The sequence below is a fragment of the Convolutriloba macropyga genome, chromosome 3, assembly GCF_964194025.1.
Source record: "Convolutriloba macropyga chromosome 3, txConMacr16.3, whole genome shotgun sequence".
Classification (NCBI taxonomy): Eukaryota; Metazoa; Xenacoelomorpha; order Acoela; family Convolutidae; genus Convolutriloba; species Convolutriloba macropyga.
The window spans coordinates 76,021,991-76,045,455 of NC_134470.1; the positions used below are offsets into that span (position 1 = coordinate 76,021,991).

The 23,465-nt window shown below is 34.6% G+C and overlaps 1 protein-coding gene across 1 annotated transcript in view; it reads left to right on the forward strand.

The window, feature by feature from the left end:
* LOC142336742 (uncharacterized) overlaps nt 1-23,465 on the forward strand; it is a 46,659-nt gene that overhangs the window by 9,852 nt on the left and 13,342 nt on the right. Inside the window, exons 5-11 of the mRNA XM_075385651.1 lie at nt 7,673-7,820; nt 14,852-15,112; nt 17,036-17,060; nt 17,928-18,067; nt 18,413-18,514; nt 19,979-20,145; nt 22,707-22,818. Of these exons, the coding sequence (XP_075241766.1) occupies nt 7,673-7,820; nt 14,852-15,112; nt 17,036-17,060; nt 17,928-18,067; nt 18,413-18,514; nt 19,979-20,145; nt 22,707-22,818 (955 nt within the window). The remainder of the gene's footprint in view (nt 1-7,672; nt 7,821-14,851; nt 15,113-17,035; nt 17,061-17,927; nt 18,068-18,412; nt 18,515-19,978; nt 20,146-22,706; nt 22,819-23,465) is intronic.

Sequence of the window (23,465 nt, forward strand, 5' to 3'; positions counted from 1 at the left end):
GAAAACCTCCGTTAGGATTTGATAATTAGTTTTTGAGAATTTTTTGTCAACATTTCAATAGTACATTTTTTTTGTAAAACTTGCAAGTTTTTTTAAATATTGTCATTTTATAGGTTTCTCTGTCTTCAAGGGCCTCTAGAGCTTCCTCTAGGGTTTGATAATATTTTTCAGTATAGCTTATAGATGTGATGGAATGTACTTATTGTCACAAATTTGTCAGATTTTATTGTCACGAATTTAAGCAGCTTTTTTAAAATATTTGCAATTTTTTCAAGTTCTTGAATTTTTTCCGGCAACAGAGGCCCTGGGACCTCCTCCAAGGTTTTATAATAAGCAGCTGCATAGTGTCTAGAGTTAATGGTATGGTGATCAACACTTTTTATGACTCCAGTTTTTGTAATTTTTGGATAAATTTTAAACTTTTCAAATTTTTTGAAAATTTTTATTTTCCAAATTTATGGATCTTTATGAGCCTGTGAAACTATTTCAGGCTTAAAACAAGGATACCGGATAGTCTCTTGAGACACTGAATTCGTTCTTAAGATATAATTGTTGCGAATTTTATCAAGATTTTGTTAAAATTTGCAAATTTTTTCAAAATTTTTCAATATTTTTTATCCTTTTCTGAGTTTAACGACCATTACTGGACAACAATTTTTTTTCAAGTCTCGCAGATGGGTTGCTGGACAGAAATTTCGAGACAAAAAATAGTTTTGATTTTTTGTTATAGCAAAGTTGAAAAGTTTTTTTTAATTTTGCCTTTTTCAGTTATTTTCTGTATGATTTATTTATTAACAAGGTTAAAAAAAGAGAGCAATTCGCCCGACGTTAGTCGGTTATGTTTATATAAGAATGGCGTTGAATACGTTGAATTTATGTGAGATCAAGAGTAGATCTTACATAAATTCAACTTATTTATCGCTAATTTTACATAGTTTTGCGTTTTTAATTTTAGATCTTACATAATTTTTTATTTGAATTTAAGAGTAGATTTTTTGTAATTTTGCATAGAATTTAGCGTAGATCTTCCATAATTTTGCGTTGAATTAAGCGTTTATCTTACTTAATTTTGAGCGTAGATCTTACATAATTTTGCGTTTAATTTAGGGTTGAATTTTTAAGTCGGAGGGTAGAAGGGGGAGGGGGTAGTTGGGTACGTGGGGAGGATGGGGTCAGGTTACTGATTTTAAAGTCTCCAAAGTGTTCTTTTGTCAAGTTCATGTCAACTACGTTGAAAATGTGTTTATAACTCAAGTGTTAGTCTATGAAACTCAACAATTTTCTATGGAACCTTAAACTTTGGCTAAATGCAACTAATAAGTACGGCATATTTCTAAGAATTCCGCTTAGAAACGAAAAATTAATTAAAATCTACGGTTATAAACCAAAAAATTGTGTAAGATCTACGCTTAGAAACGCCAAAACTTTGTGCAGCGTAATGCTACAGTTCGATTTATAAAGAGTGGGGTTCTTTAGAGCGTTGAATTTACGTCTCTAAGTTCAACGAATTGCGGCTAATTTTCCAACCTGTCAACGTTAGTTACCGGTTAGCTTACATAATTTTGGCCAAAACCCTCGTCCCGGGTAGTAGTGGGTTGCATACACATAATTTGTAAGTGCTGGGGGCGAAAAACAAATAGATCCGATCCCTTCGTTGCGAAAGTATAGAATGCAAGGTTAGTTTATATAGCGTCCAATTTTAAAATCGGAAAATGGATATTTCAAATAATAAGCACGTGTGACTGGGAGAAAGGTAAATATACACCAGCGGAGAACCCAATTAATGAGATGTGGCAACTTCAAAACCGCAAGTTCATATTAAACCATCTTTCTCAGTGCTACATTTCTTCATTTCGTATTGATGGGTTAGATGGGACATAATTCATTGCTCACATCCAACAAAAATAATTGCTCTCAAACAAATTTTTCTAGTAATATTAATATTACAATTAGTCTTGTTAACGCATTTTTTTTACTACAGAATCCTTGTCTGAGTGTTTTTTTTTGTCTGATTATTAAATGAACAAGCAAAACCCTGAGGGCATTATATCGCTGAGCAGCTATTTGAGAGATTTATCTGTCTCTAGGCGTCGTAATAGCTACCAAATGTGATCAGATAGACATAAACAAGTATAAATAGCAATTTTTACAACTTTTAAGTTTTTTTTATGCGTATGAAGGGAATTTTAATGGTCAATGTCGACCATTTCGTGATCACCACGGGTATGACACTGGATTGGTCGATAAAGATCAGGTTTGAATATGTGTTGAAGATCGAACATCTGTCGTCCTCGAAGATGTGCTGACCGACTTAATTATATGGTAAAAAAAAAACTCGAAAAAAAAATTTTTTTGAAATCACCCGTGTAGGATAGCAAAGGCAATGAGTCATTATATGAACGCACTCGGGGCACTGCACTGTGGGCAAAAGAATAGCGTTGATTGATTTGCAAAAAAAAACGTTGATGTCCATTGTTTACACGAGAAAGTTTTGCGAAGATTGTTTTTTATACACTGGAAAACAAAAGTTGAAAAATTTTCCCGGCTCGAAACCGTCGAAGGCAATTGTTTTTGCAAAATTTTCAGATTTTTGTTACTAGTTTTCTCAATTACATTGTTGAATTAATTTAGAGATGCCTTAAATGAAAAATTACCAATTTTTAACCAATTATTTAATGCAAAAAAGAAGAGAATAAAAATGATTTTTATTTTTAGCTATACTGTCCAAGTTTAATTGTTCTTTATCTACTGTGATTTCGATCGAATGTCCTATCTAATTGCACAATTAAGAATTAATTTCAATTAACGTTGATCTTACAGAAGCTTGCCTTTCCTAGTCCTGATCATAATTGCAGTGCGTTATAAGTTGATGCTCTCGCCAGTGATTAACTACTATTCCAATCAAAAATAGTTTACAGTGTTAGCATGCTGCCATTTTATAATGCATAGAGAAAAATCAGCAGACACTTTTAAAATTAGTTGAGCTTTATTGGAACATTAGAGAGAGATCTTAGCAGGATACTAATGGGACATAAGTGGTGCATTAATAGGACATTAGTGCGATATTAGTTGGAAACTAGTGATTTCCACTCAAAAAATAATTTACCAGTGCTAGCATGCTGCCATTTTATTATGCGTAGAGAAAAGTCAGCAGACATTTTTAAAACTAGTTGAGCTTTAGTGGAACATTGGAGAAAGACATTGGTTGGATATTAGTCGGACATTAGTAGGACATTAGTGCGAAATCAGTTGGAAACTAGTGATCCATCTAAAGACGTTCTCTAGCACTTTTAGCATAAGTTTTGAGTACCTGCATTGAAAAATAAAAAATCGATTTCACCATAAATGATTTTAAAATAAACCAAGGCCAGAGTACTTAAAATTGCAAAAGCAAGAAAAATTATGCTGAAATTTGCGTTCAGATAAAAAAGCTTGACATATAATTTAACTTTCTTACACATCTTATAACAATCACACAACGGAAAAGCACCTTAATTGACAGGCTTGAAGAATCTCAATTCAATTTATTTCTCATTTTGTGCAATAAATTGTATCAGCCCAACTTTTTCTTAGTCAAGATTTAATATGTTTCTTGATTATTGGACTCCTTATGTACTACGCTTTCGTACAACATTTCTGTTGAATTTGAACAGTTCCTTGAACCAATTGGAAAACTATAATTTCTAAAAGGAAAAACTAGTGCTGATCTTAATGGCAGTGCTTTATAAGTTGATGCTCTCACCAGTGGTTATTTACTATTCCACTCAAAAAAAAGTTTACCAGTGTCAGCTTGCTGCCGATTTATGATGCGTAGAGAAAAATTAGCAGACATTTTTAAAACTAGTTGAGCTTTAGTGGAACATTGGAGAAAGACATTGGTTGGATATTAGTCGGACATTAGTAGGACATTAGTGCGAAATCAGTTGGAAACTAGTGATCCATCTAAAGACGTTCTCTAGCACTTTTAGCATAAGTTTTGAGTACCTGCATTGAAAAATAAAAAATCGATTTCACCATAAATGATTTTAAAATAAACCAAGGCCAGAGTACTTAAAATTGCAAAAGCAAGAAAAATTATGCTGAAATTTGCGTTCAGATAAAAAAGCTTGACATATAATTTAACTTTCTTACACATCTTATAACAATCACACAACGGAAAAGCACCTTAATTGACAGGCTTGAAGAATCTCAATTCAATTTATTTCTCATTTTGTGCAATAAATTGTATCAGCCCAACTTTTTCTTAGTCAAGATTTAATATGTTTCTTGATTATTGGACTCCTTATGTACTACGCTTTCGTACAACATTTCTGTTGAATTTGAACAGTTCCTTGAACCAATTGGAAAACTATAATTTCAAAAAGGAAAAACTAGTGCTGATCTTAATGGCAGTGCTTTATAAGTTGATGCTCTCACCAGTGGTTATTTACTATTCCACTCAAAAAAAAGTTTACCAGTGTCAGCTTGCTGCCGATTTATGATGCGTAGAGAAAAATTAGCAGACATTATTAAAACTAGTTGAACTTTAGTGGAAAATTGGAGAAAGACAATAGTTGGATATTAGTCGGACATTAGTGGGACATTAGTAGGACATTAGTGCGAAATCAGTTGGAAACTAGTGATCCATCTAAAGACGTTCTCTAGCACTTTTAGCATAAGTTTTGAGTACCTGCATTGAAAAATAAAAAATCGATTTCACCATAAATGATTTTAAAATAAACCAAGGCCAGAGTACTTAAAATTGCAAAAGCAAGAAAAATTATGCTGAAATTTGCGTTCAGATAAAAAAGCTTGACATATAATTTAACTTTCTTACACATCTTATAACAATCACACAACGGAAAAGCACCTTAATTGACAGGCTTGAAGAATCTCAATTCAATTTATTTCTCATTTTGTGCAATAAATTGTATCAGCCCAACTTTTTCTTAGTCAAGATTTAATATGTTTCTTGATTATTGGACTCCTTATGTACTACGCTTTCGTACAACATTTCTGTTGAATTTGAACAGTTCCTTGAACCAATTGGAAAACTATAATTTCTAAAAGGAAAAACTAGTGCTGATCTTAATGGCAGTGCTTTATAAGTTGATGCTCTCACCAGTGGTTATTTACTATTCCACTCAAAAAAAAGTTTACCAGTGTCAGCTTGCTGCCGATTTATGATGCGTAGAGAAAAATTAGCAGACATTTTTAAAACTAGTTGAGCTTTAGTGGAACATTGGAGAAAGACATTGGTTGGATATTAGTCGGACATTAGTAGGACATTAGTGCGAAATCAGTTGGAAACTAGTGATCCATCTAAAGACGTTCTCTAGCACTTTTAGCATAAGTTTTGAGTACCTGCATTGAAAAATAAAAAATCGATTTCACCATAAATGATTTTAAAATAAACCAAGGCCAGAGTACTTAAAATTGCAAAAGCAAGAAAAATTATGCTGAAATTTGCGTTCAGATAAAAAAGCTTGACATATAATTTAACTTTCTTACACATCTTATAACAATCACACAACGGAAAAGCACCTTAATTGACAGGCTTGAAGAATCTCAATTCAATTTATTTCTCATTTTGTGCAATAAATTGTATCAGCCCAACTTTTTCTTAGTCAAGATTTAATATGTTTCTTGATTATTGGACTCCTTATGTACTACGCTTTCGTACAACATTTCTGTTGAATTTGAACAGTTCCTTGAACCAATTGGAAAACTATAATTTCTAAAAGGAAAAACTAGTGCTGATCTTAATGGCAGTGCTTTATAAGTTGATGCTCTCACCAGTGGTTATTTACTATTCCACTCAAAAAAAAGTTTACCAGTGTCAGCTTGCTGCCGATTTATGATGCGTAGAGAAAAATTAGCAGACATTTTTAAAACTAGTTGAGCTTTAGTGGAAAATTGGAGAAAGACATTAGTTGGATATTAGAGGGATATTTGTGGGGCATTAATAGGACATTAATTAGTTGGACAGTAGTGATCCATCTAAAGACATCCATGAGCATTTTATTATTAGTGTTGAGTACTTGCCTTTAAAAATAAAACATCAATTGCACCATAAATGATTTTAAACGATACCAAGGTCAGAGTACTTAGCATTGCAAAAGCTAGAAGACCTATGATGAAAGTTGCCTTCAGAAAATGAAGCTTGACATAACACTTTATTAAAAAATTTTCACACGTCTTACTTGACAGGCTTTTTTTCTCACTTTGTGCAATAAATTGTATCAGTCCAACTTTTTCCTGGTCAAGATTTATTTAAGTTTCCTGATTATCATACTCGTTATGCACCACACTTGCCCACAACTTTTTTGTTGGATCTGAACATATCCTTGATTCGATTGAAATACATTAGTTTTTATTTAAAAAAACGTATTTGCTTCGGATCGAATATATTGTATCATGCGATTTTTTTTTCTTAGACAAACCATAACAACAGGTGTTGATGAATTAGGCTCTATACTTTTGTCGAAGTTCTTGCAAAAGAGTTTTATCTTGCAAGGTCGAGAAGGAATTTTTTTTTTATTTTGCAAGATCTTGCAAACAGACAAACCACGTTAAGAAAAGATGAATTAATAATAATAACAATAATTTTTTGGTTCCTTCGTAATCGAAGCGGAAAAGCATTAGGCGACTTCGGTTTGTTCTCAGCTGGCGATTTTTTATTACTCCCCACATTTCAGATTGTTCTTTTCATGAGCAGCATTGCTCTTTTTTGGTGACTATGGCCACTTTTTTTGCGTGTGAAACTTTCACCTGGTACCATCATTGCAGCCAACATTGGTCAGGCTATGATCAATTACAACAATTCTAGCTGAAACAAAAGAGGCAAATAATGTGGACATCTAAGACAAGTGAATTATCTCAATATCGAGGAGACAGTAATTTTGAGGCTAACTCAGGCAATACAAGATAGATATCGTGTAGGAATCTGGCAGCTTCAGGAAGAAAAATGATTACATGCAAGATGCTGCCGGTGATCTGTCACGGACGAAACACTTATCTAAAAATTAGTTGCAATAAAATTTTCGCAACGTAAAACAAACATGAATCAGAAAACATGAATCAGAGAGTTTTGAGAACCAGGAGAAATATTGAAAAATGAAGGTGGAGGAACTTTTTTCTGATGCCTTAGATTAATAACTTTCTGATGTTTTTCTTCGGTTCCCTTTTAATGATGTCAAACTATCTGTATATTCATATAACAAGACATTCGAGAGTTCCTGCTATAAGTGGAGGTCTCAAGAATAGGTTCCGAAGGCAGAAAAATGTTTTTAAAAGTAAAAAAATGCTAACTTGTAAGATTCGTTAACAAAAGAGTGTATTTTAAAAGTTTCTTGCTAGAAAAAAATTTCCTACCAGTTCTTTCAAGATTTTGGAAGAAATTTTTGAAAGCCGATGAGAGTTGATCGTACACATTCTCAACACTTTCACTACATTTACCGAGAAATTAAGTAAGAAAATTTCGGCGAATTTTATAATTTTCAACGTTTGTTATCGTTAATCTTAAATACTTTGCCATTATTGCTGAACCCGGCCCAGGCTGTGTGCGCTCGAATCCGCCTCTGCTCTCGAAGTGCAATTTCGAACGCAAAAGGATCTGGTGTGCGCTCGAAATGGTCTGATTAGGACAATTTTGAGGGCACACCTCAGCCTGGAGAGTTGAAATCTGTTGTAGGAAGAGTGCCCCGGTGAGTGGGTACAACAGAGATCTGAAGGAGGAGAGGGAGCAGAGGATGCAACAGAGGAAGCAGAGGGAGGAACAGAAACTGAAGAGGATATGGCAGGATGCACAGAGGAGTAAACAGGAAGCAAAGGAGGCAAAAGTAAACAAACAAAACATGAAATTTGAAGTCGGGGCAAGATTTTAATTCCCAGGTGGAGGTTTTTGAGTGATTTTTTGTAAGAAATGCTGTGATTGCGGTGAATGCGGTGAAAAAAATTAATTCACCGCTATTCGTCTCCTTTCTTTATGCTCTACAACTAAGATTGAGGAGTTCTTTCCGTTCTTTCACAAAGCAGTCTCTTTGGTAGTCCAATAACAACAGTTCTGTGGGGGGGGGGTTGCCACTATGTGTAGGTTAAAAATCAGAAAAAAAAATTTTGGTTTTGCTTTCCTAGAAAACAAGTTATTAATTTGTACAAAATTTTTCGAGGTCGTCACTGTAGAAGGGATCAATATGACACAGTAAAAATTGTTCGGTTCTTTCACGTTATACCCCCCCCCCCCAACTTTTTGTGACTGGGGGAGGGGGCATTATCGGAAGAGGCTAGCACTCTAACACAGCGATGTTTTCGAAGTAGGAATATAGTGATGAACAAAGAAAATAATGCAGTAAATTTGGCGGTAGAGTTTTATTCCACGGCATTTACCGAAATGGACACAAAAACTAATTCCTTTGCCCGGTTGGGCACCCCTGACTACATCTTTATTAGTCACATCTTTTGCACCATCTGCTTACTGTCTTACCATTTAAATTGGACTCAATCCACTTATGGAGAAACATATGCGCTTATTTTATATTTTTGTAAGACTAGTGTTTTTTTTTGCAATGAAACCTTAATTTTTAATAGCCGCCCTCATCTTCTCAGCCGGCTGTTATAGCGCTCCTAATTTCTTTTTACAATTCAAAGAATTACTCAAAGATAACCATAAATTAGTGAAGGCACGTTTTGTTTGATGAGTATTTGGATGGCGTTTAAATGGATTTTCACTTCAAGTCATTTCCGGAATTCTTCCGGCTATGTTTTTTTTAAGATCTGTTCACACATTTTCATGATTTTTGAAGTCAAAATGGAGTAGTGATTTTGGTCACGCCGAAACAGGAAGTGGAGCAGAAAACGAGCGGTTTTGCGGCGTGAAATTTTTTCGCTCTAAATTTAAAGTAAAGTGAGAAAACGGTGCTTGAACAAAAATTCGTTTTCACGCTAGTGGTTTTTTGTTCACTTGCGGCAATTTCACTTCGATTTTTACTGTTTTTTTTCGATTTTTTAGATCGGATTTTTTTTTCTAAATGGTTCTCCCAATCCATTCATAGTCCGTTCTATGTCTAGTTTTCTGTTTAGTCAATAAAATTTCTTTGAATTGCACGCCAGGACTTGTCCTGCTATGTTTTTTACAATTCAAAGAATTTGAATTGTATTGGGGCGCTGTCTCTATTTTTTAAGATCTGTTCACACATTTTCATGATTTTTGAAGTCAAATTGGAGTAGTGATTTTGGTCACGCCGAAACAGGAAATGGAGCGAAAATGCGAGTGGTTTTGCGGCGTGAAATTTTTTCACTCTAATGTTAAAGTAGAGTGTGAAAATGGTCTTTGAAAAAAAATTCGGTTTCTCAGTAGTGGTTTTTTGTTCACATGCGGCAATTTCACTCTGATTTTTATTGTTTTTTCGATTTTTTGGATCGGATTTTTTTCTAAATGGTTTTCCCAATCCATTCACAGCTCATTATAGGCCTAGTTTTTCGTTTGAATTAAATTTTCATTTCTCGCTAGTGTCTTTTTTGTTCACATGCGGCATTTTGACATTGATTTTTTGTTTTTTTTTCTTATTTTTTGATCTGACTTTTTAAAAATGGTTTTCTCAATTCACTCATAGTCCATTCTAGGTCTAGTTTTTCTGTTTAGTCAATGAAAATTCTTTAAATTGTACGTCAGGACTTGTCCTGCTATGTTTTTTTACTTCGTCGAACAAAAAAAAGTGTTTCGCTTTACCTCTTTTTGCCGCTTTTTCAGCATTTTGCATGTAATCTTTGACTTCTCTAGGCTAGTTTCTTTCTTCTCTCATTCTGCTAAAAGTGATTTTGAACATCAGTTGCTCAGCAAAGCAATTCAAAATGAAAAGAGTACAAAAAATTGATGTCAGAAATAGAAACGGGATAAACCCATAAAGCCCAATTTTAGATGCCCGCTATTTGAACGTCGTTCCTATAAGTCTTAGTTACCATCTCTAATGCTTATTGTTATTGATAGTAGCCCCTGTAGTTTTTCTCTTAGAAACAGAAGTATGTTCAACTACGAAATGCCATCAAAAAAATCGGACTTAAAAAATGTTTTTGTACAAAAAGTTTTTCTTTTTCAATATCTTTTATTCTTTCAATCCCAATCAGGCTTATTGGAATCAACGACGGCTATTTTCCGGCAATCTGCCAAGTATGTTTATCGCTTTCACCGTATTCAGAGGTGGAAACTACAATCCTGGCAAGCATTCACTGCATTCAACACAATGCTTAATTTTTAGAAGAATTTTCTTGTTTTAACATCTCGACGTGATTTTAGTCTGCCGCGGTGTGTCCATAAACAAAAACTGCTTTTCTTAATTGTTCCCGAACAAAGATTGTAGTAGTTATATTAGTTCTGTGTTTTTATGGGATTTTTCAGTTGACCAATTTTTCTACTGGCCCATTTGACTTTTCATCCTCAAAAACGGGAGAAACAGGTAGCACTCAGACAGCATTAAATTTTCATAGAGCCCTATGCCTAACAATAGTCTAAAAATGCGATCCAACGAAACTGTTTTGCGGAGACAATTTTTTGGGGGCAAAAAAACAGTTCTGAATCTTGAATACTTGAACTGTTTTTTAATCTTGAATACTTGAACTGACCCCACCCCTTACCCGCACTCACCCCATCACACCTCCAGTTCGCTCTCCTCTCCCTGGGTTTGGGAACCTCCTCTCGTACAGCCCACGCACCCCCTACCCTACCCCTAGTTGAGATCAATTCGTCAGACGTTAGTTGACTATGTTTTTATGCTAAATTTTCAATTGACTGTTTTCTGCTCTTTTGTTCTCATTCTGTGAATTCTCAAGTGTTTTTCTACTCTTAACTTCTTAATTTTTGATGGATTTCAATTGCTCTCATTCCAACTAAAAATAATTGCTATCATGAAATGTAATTGCAAGCAGCTGATTAGCAAAATCGTTGTAGTTTAGTGGGTAATAATTAGTTGCTCTCAAACGAAGTTTGTAGCAAATATATTAGTCCTGTCGGTCTTTCTTTTGCGATTTTTCGCCTGACCGATTTTTCGTCTGACGCTTTTGACTTTTCGTCCTCAAAAACGGGATAAACAGGTAGCGCCCAGCGGGCATTTAGTGCTCTTAGAGCCCTTCAGATCTGTTTCAGCTCAAACTGTTTTGGAGACTTATACTTATACTTATGGTGTTAAGGGCGGTTCTTAGAGGTTGAAGACACCCCCACTGTTGACCCCACCCCCTCCTATTGCACCAACCACCCCCACCGCGCTAATGCCCCCCAGCCCAGTGATGCCCCCCAATCAACCCCCAGTGACCCCCCCCCCCTCCCGTGGCTAGTTACTGACGAACAACCGCTTGCTAAAAACGTAAATTTTTACCATTTTGAAATTTTTTCAAGCTTCTTAAAATTTTTTGAAATTTTTTGATTTTAGCAGCCCTAGGTGTCAAAGAAACTCCTCTAGGGTTCGATAATAGGTTACTGCGTTGTTTCTAGTTGTAATGGAATGGTTTCAACATTTCAATATCACGAATTTTAGCAATTTTTTGACAAAACGTGCAATTTTTTTCAAATTTTTTGTTATTTTTTTTCTTATTCAGGTCTTTCCAGACCCAGGGTCAGAAAACATACTAAGGGGTTCGATAATAAGTTACTGACAAATTTTTAATGGCAGTGGAATACTTTTTCAACTTTTTAATTTTACAAATTTTAGCAGTTTTTTAGATTTTCAATTTTTTTTGAAATTTTTTGTAGTTTATTAGAATTTATCAGCCTCAAGAGCCAAGGAACCTCCTCTAGGGTTTGAAAATAGATTACTGAATAATTTCTAGATGAAATGGAATGTCTTGCAAGATTTTAACGTCACAAATTTTGGCATATTTTTGATGTTTTTTGCCATTTTTTTTTCAATTTTTTTGACATTTATAGTCATTATTCACATTTTTTGAGCCTCAAGTGTCAGAAAACCTACGTTAAGGTTTCATAATAAGTTACTGGAAAATTTTTGTTGGCCATGGATTAATTTTCAATTCTTTAGTATCACAAGTTTTGGTATTTTTTTAAACAAAGCTTGCAATTTTTTGTCTTTTTTTAGGTTTTTCTGGCCTCAAGAGACACGGAATTTCCTTTAGGGTTTGATAATATTTTTTTGCATAGTTTAGAGATGTAATGGAATGTTCTGCAAGATTTTAATATCAGTAATTTATAATTTAATTTTTATTTTAATATATTAATCCTGTTTGTCCTTTATGCAATTTTTCGCTTGGCCGATTTTTTGTCTGACCAATTTGACTTTTGTCTTCAGAAGCGGGATAAAGAGGTAGTGCCCTGTGGTCACTAAACAGTGGCTAGCTGTTGACGAAGCCAACCGCTCGCCAGTCGTTTGAGAGCAATTCTCCCGACGTTAGTCGGTTATGTTTGTTACTGTTGTCCTGGAGAATTCGGGATCGAACCCATTTGATTTTATAAGAGCTTACACAATAAAAATTGTGCCTGACAACAAAAATTTTGTATCTCACAAAAATAGTAAGATCTTATAACAATCTTTTAAGATCTTGTTAGATAAGTATTCGGAAAGCTATGAGTCATCTTTTGATGAAAATTTTATCAGATCTTTTACGATAAAAATTCTTAAAATTTGGCATGTTCTTCAAATTGAAGACAATTCAGATTTGTTTTCAAGCAGTGCGATCTGATGAGATACTTATCAGATCTTATAAATAACACTTCAGCAAAACTACATTATTAGCTTTTAAGTTCTGAGAAGTATCTTATCAGATGTTACACGATCAAAGTTCACGTAGGGCAGAATTTTTATCGTGTAAGACCAGATAAGATTTTACACGATAAAAATTTTTGATAAGCATCTTATCATATCTTACACGATAAAAATTCCAGAATCACTGGGGTTACTAAAAATATATTAGTTTCATTCGACCTCGCAAAGAAATATACCTAACTTGACGTAACCACTGGTGCCTACTATACAAAAAAAGTAAAAGAAAAATTGTGATGAAAATTTAGGTGTTCTTAATCTCAGAGATTTCATTGGACAGCTCATCCTACTAGTGGAATAGTTGTTAGAAAACTTAAAGGTAGGTTTTTTGTTTTGAAAAAAACAATTTAAACTTTATTTGCAACTGCAGCCTCGCGAACACTTCAAGAGAAATTCAATGGCGATAGGGATAGTTCCACTTCAAAAAAGGAAAAAAATTTAGAAGGAAATTTTTTTTATTAAAATCAGTTTCCAAATCACAGACAGAATAATTGTTGTAAGCAACGTCTTAAAATTGTGAAAGATTAGGAGCCGCTGATAGAAGTTGACTGATTAGCCTCTGTAACAATAAAAAAATTTTTTTCGTTGCGTACGATGGATGATTGGAGCGACAGATAACACTGTAACTTGTTTTGACTGTTGCAATGTAATTTTTCGCCACTGTTGTAAAAGAGGGAACTTTTACACCAGCTCATATTGAGCTCATTTGATGTTTATAGAAAAAATGCTGTCTGAAACGCCTGTCCAAAAGTACTGATTTTATACCACTTGCGTTTTGTGCCAAGACGTTTCTCATATAGTTCCATTGAAAATGGGCGTATCGCGAATAAGTGTGTAGAAAACAATTAACCAGATTTTTTGATTGCTTAAAATCTTTAAAAATTATGGTCTAGGAAATTGTTACAAATAAAATGGTTCTCTCTTTTTTGAAAAGTTATTTAAAAAGGCAAACTACCGGGGTGGGCTATAAATATTTAATTAGAAAAATTAACTTAGCGTCAGACTAGTGAAAAAATTTCTACGGGTATTTTAGCAATTGTCTTTTGCTGCATAAAATTTTTGTGGACTGTATATGATTTGTAGATAGAATAATATCAATTGATCGCAACGTTGGCTCGGAAAAATTTCAAAACCGCCTTAATTTGACTCGCAAATTTTGTTTGTCAAAAACAATCCGTCTTGATGAAAACTATCTCTCTAATGTTATTGTTCTCAGAGTATTTAACACTTACCCTCTTACGAATTTCTGGAGTTTTTACAAAAACCAATACTGTGGAGTTGAAAAAAAACAAGGCCGCTTAATCATCAACAAAAACATTTATGATTTGTTTTTTTTTTGTTTTGCTGAGGTGACATCTGCATAAAAACAATTGACTCTCTTTTACTAGTATAAATCAGTTTTCTATGGGAAATAAGGGATCAAGTATCTGCTCTATGCCGCGTTCACTCTTTGCAACCGTTGGAAGAGAGACCGTTTCAGTCCCTTCCTTAATCATTAAAGTCATTATTCTGTTATTTCAGCAGAATTCGGAGATCGGGATACTTTTAAACACCAAGGAAAGTGCAATTTGGCAGACAATTTGCCTTAAGCATGTTTACTCACTTTTTAAGTTGAGTGTAATACGACGCGGTTTGAACTTTCGTCCTTTAGAAAAACAGAATTTTGATTTTATTGAGTTTTTATGAGTAATTTATATCTGTCTATAGTTTGATGTAAAGTAGAGAACACTAGAAGTAGAACTACAACACGTAGATAAAAAGAGCTACATTCCTCCAAAAAACGCAGAAATGATAATTACGTTAATTGAGTTTTGTAAACTTTGAATGATTAGTAATTGTCTGTTGTCAACGCTAAAGTCTACATTTAGACCGGGCAAATTGAACTGTTGTTATGATTTTTGACGCTACAAATAAATCATTAATTATACTTGAAACAGACTGAATGATTACTGGTTTTCAACGATGTATGATGTAGTGAATTTTAATGCTTCGGAACTGAAACACACTGGATGGTGACCTCGGATAAAAAGTGTAAATTAGACAGAAAAAAATGCGGTTTAAAAATGCATTTTCAGTTTTCAACATTTTGGAAATTTGAGAATGTTTAGTTGGAGCGGAAGCGTCAGAATGACCTTCGAATGCAAGAAATCAGAGAGCAGTTAATTGAGAAGCAGAAAGAGAGACAGAGGAGCTATAGTGAGATGATTCAAGAGAGGAAAGAGGCAGAGAAGATGACACAGTTAGAACTGGAGAGGATCAGGAAGGAAAGTGAGCAGAGAAGACACCACGGGTACTGGTTGGGGGACAGACCCAACTTCCCATCAAACACAAACACTCTAAGCAGTAGGCGGGCTACGGCAGACGCGTCTGTAAGTGTTTGGTGTGATCAAACAATAATTAACTTAAAAAGTGTGAACAACTTATTAATTGATAAGACGTAATGAATTATAGGTTTATTTTGTCCAACGGCACGGCAAGTTCGGTCTGGTCAATTTAATTGAGAATAATTGAGAATTAGAAATGTAGACAGTTTCCTTAAAAATGTTTGTTTTCGACAGTTTAAAACCACGACAATTGTTAGTTTTTCTATGTTTGTTTTCGGTATGCAAAAAGAAGAACTTCGCCAACCAACCTGTCTTTGACTTTCTGGCTTTTCTTTCCATCAATTTTTTTCATGTTTAATAACAACAGTATGTTGGCAATAAACATGAACAAATGATTTGCTTAGGTTTGATTTTTAAAAAATTTGCTGCTAATTTTGGTCTCAGGAAGCAACAAGGAATCTTAATTACATATAACATAAAGCTAGAAAGCTAAACTACATCTAACCTACAATTGGAGGTATCAGGTGGTTTTGATTAGGTGGTGGTATTAGGTGGTGTTGTTTCCCTAATTCTTCCTCAATTCTTAGTTTTCTATACTCCCTGGGAAATGTTACTGCACACTACAGTATATAAATTCAGACACCAACTATGCCAATTAACAATTCACGTACAGGTGGAATAAATTGGTAAAAAAATGGATTAAAAATTATTGTTGTGAATCATTTTTTTTTTATTTTTTCTCAACCGTTTTTATTTCTTGATGGCTCTCGAAAAAGTTTGCAGCATTTATATTATATTACATGGCCAGTGTCTGAACAATTCAATTTCTAAAAAAAATTTTTTGTGGAAACAAAACCAATTTGCGCATGTAATTAGCCTAAAATTTTATTGCCCAAACTTTACTTACAATTACTTGAGATCAAATTCAAAAACATAATTGTTCATGTGGACAGTGCTATGTGTATTCGCAAAACCGTTAGTTGCCTTCATAATTCACAATTAGTATCGAGAGGGAAATTTCTTAAACTGGTGTCAGGACAAAATACCCAATGCCAAAAATACCCAATTTGACAAAATATCCAAAATATACCCGTAGTTTATCCTATCGTTGACACTAGCAGAACGATTATTTAGCATACTAATTAGTTACTGCATTTGGCAAAGCCTTGCGCGCCATGGCCATGCCTCGACGGCTCGTGGGAGTTGATGTGAAACTATCAGAACCGAATATTGGATTAAACTATCAACTTAATTGTGAGAAAACATGTTTGTAAGACCGAGTGCTAATTTGTAATCGGATTATTGAACGAAAGGATCAAAAGGAAAGAAAATTGAGTATAATAGCATTGGGTATTTTGACACAGCGGACATTTTGGCATTGTGTATGTTGTCATGCAACCTCTTAAACTAATCAACAAATAAGATTTCTTGCATTTTGGCAATTAGATACTGTATCCATGGGAAATGGGTAATTTAACGCAAATTTGAACTATAATGGGCTAGTTTCACTGGACTCCACGCACACTTACCCTTAAGACATGGGTCAAAAATGACAAAAACTTAAGCAATTTTTTTATAAAACTTGCTTGTTGTCAAGTTTTTTTGTCGTTTTTTTTGTCGTTTTTTTTGTCGTTTTTTAGGTTTTTTCAGCCTCAAGAGCCAAGGATCCTCCTCTAGGGTTTGAGTATAGTTGACTGTATAATTTCGAGATGTAATGGAGTTTCTTGTAAGATTTTAACATCACGGATTTTAGCATTTTTTTTGACAATTTTTCGCCATTTATAGTCATTATTCAGGCTTTTTGAGCTGAATAATGAAAAAAGAACTCTATTTATTATTGAGATTATACAATACTGCCAAAATATGTTACCAGAAATGCCAACTTTTTGCTATGACAATCGTCGCAACACATTGGTGTAACACAAAATCAGCACTGAAGAAGTTGATTACCAGTGATTCTTATTTCAGGCATCTTTATCATCAATGGATAGAGGTTGGTGGTATCTTGATTTTGTTTCTAACTGATCACTACTCTTTCTGTTTTTTTGGTTTACTAATACCTATGGCAACTATAATAATTAAAGACTGGTTTACTGACCTTAAGTCCAGGCATCGTGATATTTAGTCGAAATAATACAGCCCGGAGCCTAATTAAGATTACAAATTTTAAAAAAGCATTTCTAGGTTTTTTCTGTATTCACCCCACCTGTACGATGTAGCCAATGGTCTAACCTCCTCCCCCCCCCCCCCCCCGGAAAATTATTCTACGCAGCGTTTAGCCGACAACAAAAAATGAGAGATTTAGCCGATAATTTTTATTCTAACTGGTCAACATTTCCCATTGGTCGGTAATTCGCTAGTTCGTTTAACCATTAACTTTAATTTGAGGCTGGGTAGCGCTTCACTATTCGTGGGTGCAGGGGTCGGAGGGTAGGGATTCGGAAGCTTAATTACAGATAGACCTTCGTTGTGATTGTTGATAAAAAACATTATGTTTGCCCGCGTACGAAATCCGTTTTAAGTAGGCCAGTGACGTTTTCAGTAACCTACTTAGCATCTTTTCCGTAAATTGTCGGCTAATTTTCTCATTTTTTAGTTGTCGGCTAAACGTCTTGTCGACCAATACAGCATCCCCACTCCCTTGCGTCCCGAAGAAAATGCCAAGTAAACTAATTTTTAAGATAGAAATCAAGACAGAAACGCTCAATAAGATAAAAATCGGACTTTAATTAAATAAATGAGCAGCAAAATTGCATGAATTTGGCAGATATTACTTGTTATGCTAATAGCATCATAAAGGTTTATAGATTGAATGAATTATTTCTTTTTTATGTAACTGGACGTTTGATTATTATTATAGAACTGGAGTTGCTTAAAGTTGGGAAGCGGAGTAGCAGGTACTTATCGCTTCCAGATGGGAGAGGAGGAGGATCAAGGTCTACCAGTCCACGCTTTTCATCGCCTGCTGGAAGCCAATCCAGCCTCATATCCAAATCACTGGTTAAACTGTCTATTTACCCACAAAAATATCCCCACGGAAGTCCCCCCCCCTCTCATTTGACTGTTAAAGAGCGCATTTGTCAATGCTTCTGAGATTTATTATTTACGCAAAACACTTAACATACAAAACTAAACGGTGTCAGGACAATAACACCCAATGTGACAAACTGCCCAAAAAATACCCCAGATTTAATCCTTAAGTTGAAACTACCAGAACCGAACAACACAGCAAAATATCCCACGGAAATGAGCCCCATTTGACCGCTTTTTTAATTATATATCTTCAGATCTGGGAACCTTTTTCAGAGACATGACCTCGCCCCCATTTGGGTAACTAATTTTCAGGTAAAAGGGAAACAAGAGAAAGGGATTTTGTCTGGAGATGAGAAATCCCCGGCTCCAAGTCCGACTAACATTACCAAAAGAGATAGCAGAGGTCCCTCTAAGGTGAGTCAATGTAAAACATCTAACAGTGTAAGTGTAATGCATCGGAAAACAGAGAAACCCGAGTTGGGGTTTCTTAATTTCTCTCAATCGAATTTTGTAGCACGTATATATTGCTTTCAAAAATATTAAACCGACCACGATTACCAGAAAGAGACATCGTTTTAAAGCAGTTTTAAAGTCGAAAAGTTTGTAATGGTAAACTTTATGGAAGCACTATCATTGAAATCATTATGATCAAGAGGGTGAAAAAATTCGAATGTCGATGAAAAGCAAATAAAGAATCATTAATGTCAACAAAAAGGACAATATCGGCATCTCATGTCTAGGTCAAGACTTATGAAAAGACAAAACTCGACCAAAATGTAGTATAAAAAGAACTGATGTTGGCTCACTCATGTGGGCTATGAAAAGACTGTGAATTTAATTCTTTCTGGACTTTAGCTCCACTCAGATTTGTTTCCAAAGACATTAACTGGACCCAAAATTTTTTCAAAGATTTTAACTCGACCCAAAGTGAGGGCTGGACTTTAGCTTGACCCAATGTCTAAATAAAATCTAACAAGATCTTTTCATGGGTCCACTATTAGTCTTTTCATAACCAAAGTCCAGTCAAGGTCTTTTCATGGGTCCCCCATTAGTATTTTCATAACTATGCTTTTTACCACAAATATTTTGCGTGCAACCGTTTTGATCACTATTGCTTATGATGTAGTCAACATGTATTCTCCTCCATCTTTTACGATTCTGAAGATACACAAATCCTTCGATAACCTGCATTGTTTTTAAAAAAGATTGTTCATAATTTTGGAAGGGAACACAAACTCAAAATAGCTCCATTTTTTTCATGACTAATGGGAATAGTTTAATTACACTTTAGCCACCTGGTTTCATTCAATCAACTATTCTGGTAATAAAATCCAGATGATGCTATTGTGGAAAGACCTTAGATGACAAGAGTTAACAAAATTTTTAAGATTTGGCAATTTTCCAATTTTTTTTAAAGTTGGACTGCTCTGGACCAAAGCTGTTTATTCTTGCTCCGGTGCTGCTTCGGTTTGTACAGAAGCAGAAAAAATCTGAATTCTAAAAAAGCACACTTATGAAAAGACAAATGGCGGACCCATGAAAAGTCCTCAACTTGACTTTGTTGGTTGTGAAAAGACTAATAGTGGACGCATGAAAAGACATTGCTCGACTCTAATTTGTTATGACAGACTCTAGCTGGACACATGGAAAGATCTTAGCTGGACCTTAACTGGTTGCTGGACCGTCTAATTATAGTCAATATTGCCCCCCCCCCCCCAAGTCTTTTTATGAATCTGCACCTAAAACGACACTTTTTGAGACGTAAACCGTTAAAAGTGTAATATATTTAACAGCGTACTCTTAGTCTACTTCGAATTAGGACAACTGTAAAAAAATACTAGTAATGAAGTAACAACAAAATTTGTTGTTTTTGTTAAGTTGCCGAGGAAGACTAGCAAGCGGAAGGCATCTTCTGGCTCCACTCGAATGAGGATTCGAAGAGCTGTGTCTGTGTCTCTGGGCAGATCTGAACAAGAGAGAAGATCCCGGTCAGCTCCCATCGCCTTCTCAGAACTGGCCAAGAGACTCCTGTATGCCAAGAGACGGTAAGGCAGTTAAAATTTTGAGGCAGATATTTGAAGGTTAAAAAGAAACTGAAAATTAAAATAACCGATGAAAATTTGTGTCAACAGAAAATTGTGTGGGTGGTCAACAGAAAATTTGTGAAAAATCTGAGGCTGCCCAGGTTCATCAAAACAATAATTGAACATAACCAGAATAAGTCTAGTTTTTAATTGCTCATAAAAAAGTTTGTAGCATTTATATTAGTCTTGTGTTCTTTTTTATGATATTTTTTGTACTACCAACTTTCGTCTCAAAGTTTCTTCGTCTTGCCATTTGATTTTTTTAAAACCTCACACAGGATAATCAGTTTTTGAGGCCGGCTGTTTACATTCAAGAACGGTCATCTTGAAAGAAAGATCAGTTCATTTACCCCCCGGTTATCTTGTAACAACCGCTCGTACCCGTACTAAACAGGAAAAATTAGTACAAATAAGTAAGAAGATGTATGATCTTATAACAAACCTCTATAGAGCAAAAGAAAATAATTACAGGTTTTTTACAGGTACGAAAGAGAGTTCAATCTTTCTTGTTGATGATGAGACCTGACGCCACGTTAGCACTTTCTAAAAAATGCTCATTTTTATCTGGTCTTCAGGCAGAGCTCTCAAGTCAATATTTAGCCATGTTCAAAAACATTTTTGTGGAAACAATTTACTTTCTCAATATATTTATTTTAAGTGTACTTTTGAAGAGAAAAAACGAGTTACTTCATTCTGTACTTTTATTCATGGCTGCCCTTAATTTTTCAGCAGCTATGATAGCACTCCTTTTTTCAAAATCCAAAGTGCTTTGAAGAATTGTATTGGTGTGCTGTCTTTTTTTAAGATCGTTTTACAATTTTCACGTCAATGAGAATTCAGTATAGAGTGATTTTAGTCACACTGAAGTAGTAAAGGGATCAAAAAATGAGGCGTTTATTTTCGCAATTTCACTTTAAACGGAGTGATTAATAAGGCGTGATTAAATTAAAAAGGAATGATTAATTCTTCTGAATTCTTTTAAAGTCATTCAAATGTGTTCTAATTAGGCCTATTTGCAATTGCAATTTTATCAATTGGCAGCAGTTATTGCTTTTTAATAGCCGCGTCAGCAATTCCAGGCGGCTATTTTTGCTCTTCAATTTTTTTTATCGTCTAACAGATTGTTGTTTCGTCTTGACCTGACTTCTTGGAATTAACTTTTTCAATGACGTCAGTGACTACTACTGCTTTGCAGTTAAAATTTGTGTTCGTGACGTCATTTCTGCTTTTAGGTCAATTGCGTGATTTACCTCACTCAAAAAAATGACTTCTGAACTCACCTATGGAACTTAAAATTTTATGAACATTTTCTAGATGAAAATCAATAGTGCGCATCTAAGTATTGCCAAACTTGTATGCCCTATTTCTTGAGTATTAGAGTCTGGTCAGTCTATATCTTATTTCTTTAGTTGTTTCAATTCAATGTTGGCCACAAGCGTCTATCGCGGCTATTTTCTGGCAATCTGCAGTCTATGTTTATGAGTTTGACACTTTATAGTCGTAACAAATAGACAGAACTTGAATGATTTTCATAGGTATTTTATTTATCGATTTAGTTTCTTCATTTTAAAACTTTTTGATTGATCTGACTTTGACACTAATTGCTTTCTAGAAAAATGGTTATTCTGTTGTTTTTTTGGGTTGTCATTTTAAGGTCACTTTGCTGTTTTATCACTTGGTTTCCTTAATGGCATGTCTCCTCAGTCAATAGGTTTGCATAAATAAAATGAGTTAATGGTTAGATGTCATAGCTATTGCTTTTTATGAGTTACACGCTGTTCGATTCAAAGATATCTGTGAACTTTTGATTTTCTCATGTACTTGTTGCACTTGTAGCTGTCTAATCACTTATTCTCAAAAATTACAGATATCATTGGTGGCCAATGAATTTTTATCTAAGTTAAGCAATTCTTTCAGTATGTAGCTAATGCTTTCGATGACATTTTAGTACCTTTAATCATCAAAAATTTGAGGCCGATTCTTTGGTTTTTAAGAAAATTGTTTGTATTTTTGTTTTATTATTTTATTATTTGGTCTCATTGATGACAGCTTTCATTGTTTGCTGACGAGGAAAAAAGGCATCTAATTAAATGCATAAAGTTCATATGAGTCGATTATTTGATTTTAAAGCTTTCAAAAACTGAAAATTGATTCTTTGGTCTAGCATTTTTGTTGACTTTCTTGCGGTTTTGTAGCTGACTCTTATGAAATTACGTTTCTCATTGGCCTTTGCTTCAATTTCTAGCCAATTTTTTCATTGACTGAGACATCGTTTGTATTTGAATTGTTTTGCGTGAATATATGTGATTTTTCTAAATTCTTCCAATTTCCTTAGTTTTACCTCAATTTTGAGTTTGCTGCCATTGACTCCAACTAAGTTAATGCATTGTGTACCCATTCTAAGAATGCGTGCGGTCAGTATTTTCATTAAGTAATAAAAATATTTTGTTTAGCCAAACATGGAGTCCTTTCTAAGGCCTAAGCGTGGAAGGTTTTTGAATAACGTGAACATTTGTGTTTAGGTATTCTGCGATGAAACTGAAGACTGCGGTGGCCAAACGTATGCGTACTCTGGCTCTGGCCGAACAAAAGTCACCCCAAATTGCCTTCATGCCAAAAGTGGATTACGAAAAGGTGCATTTTTCATATCCTGGGTCGAATATTATCCAGCGCTTTTCTTACATAATTTCAGCGCATTTCAGCACATTTCTTAGAAAACGGTAATAGTTAATGTCAGATCAATTTAAAAGGTACCAACTATTTGAATCAGTGCCAAAAAGCGTTCAAACCCACTGAAATTATTTAAGAAATACGCTGAAATTTGAATGCATTTCTTACAAAGTTTCAGCGCATTTCGGCGTACTATTATGTAACAAGTTTTGGGCTGAAAATTTTGAAAAATACGCGCATTTCAGCACATTCAGCTCATTTCTTACGTAATTTTAGTATATTTAGTGCATTTGTTACAAAATTTTGCGCTCAAATGGCGCTGACATCTCGACCCGGGATAGTAATTAAAATAGTATTGAAAAAAAACTGCGATGCAGCATTTCTGAAATTGGTGCGATGTGTCAAATTAAATTATTTTAAGTCACACATTCTGAATCTTGCAACGTCTCACATTCTGAACCACTCTGCTCTGACTTTTTGTAGTGAGTTTTAGTGATCTCAAGAGTCCTTTTCTGAGTATTAGAAGCTCATTTTAGAGCTTTTTTCAGCAGGATTCAAACCTCACGAGAAGTTTCGCAACTTCTAGAACCTTCTTCAACGAATTTTGCATG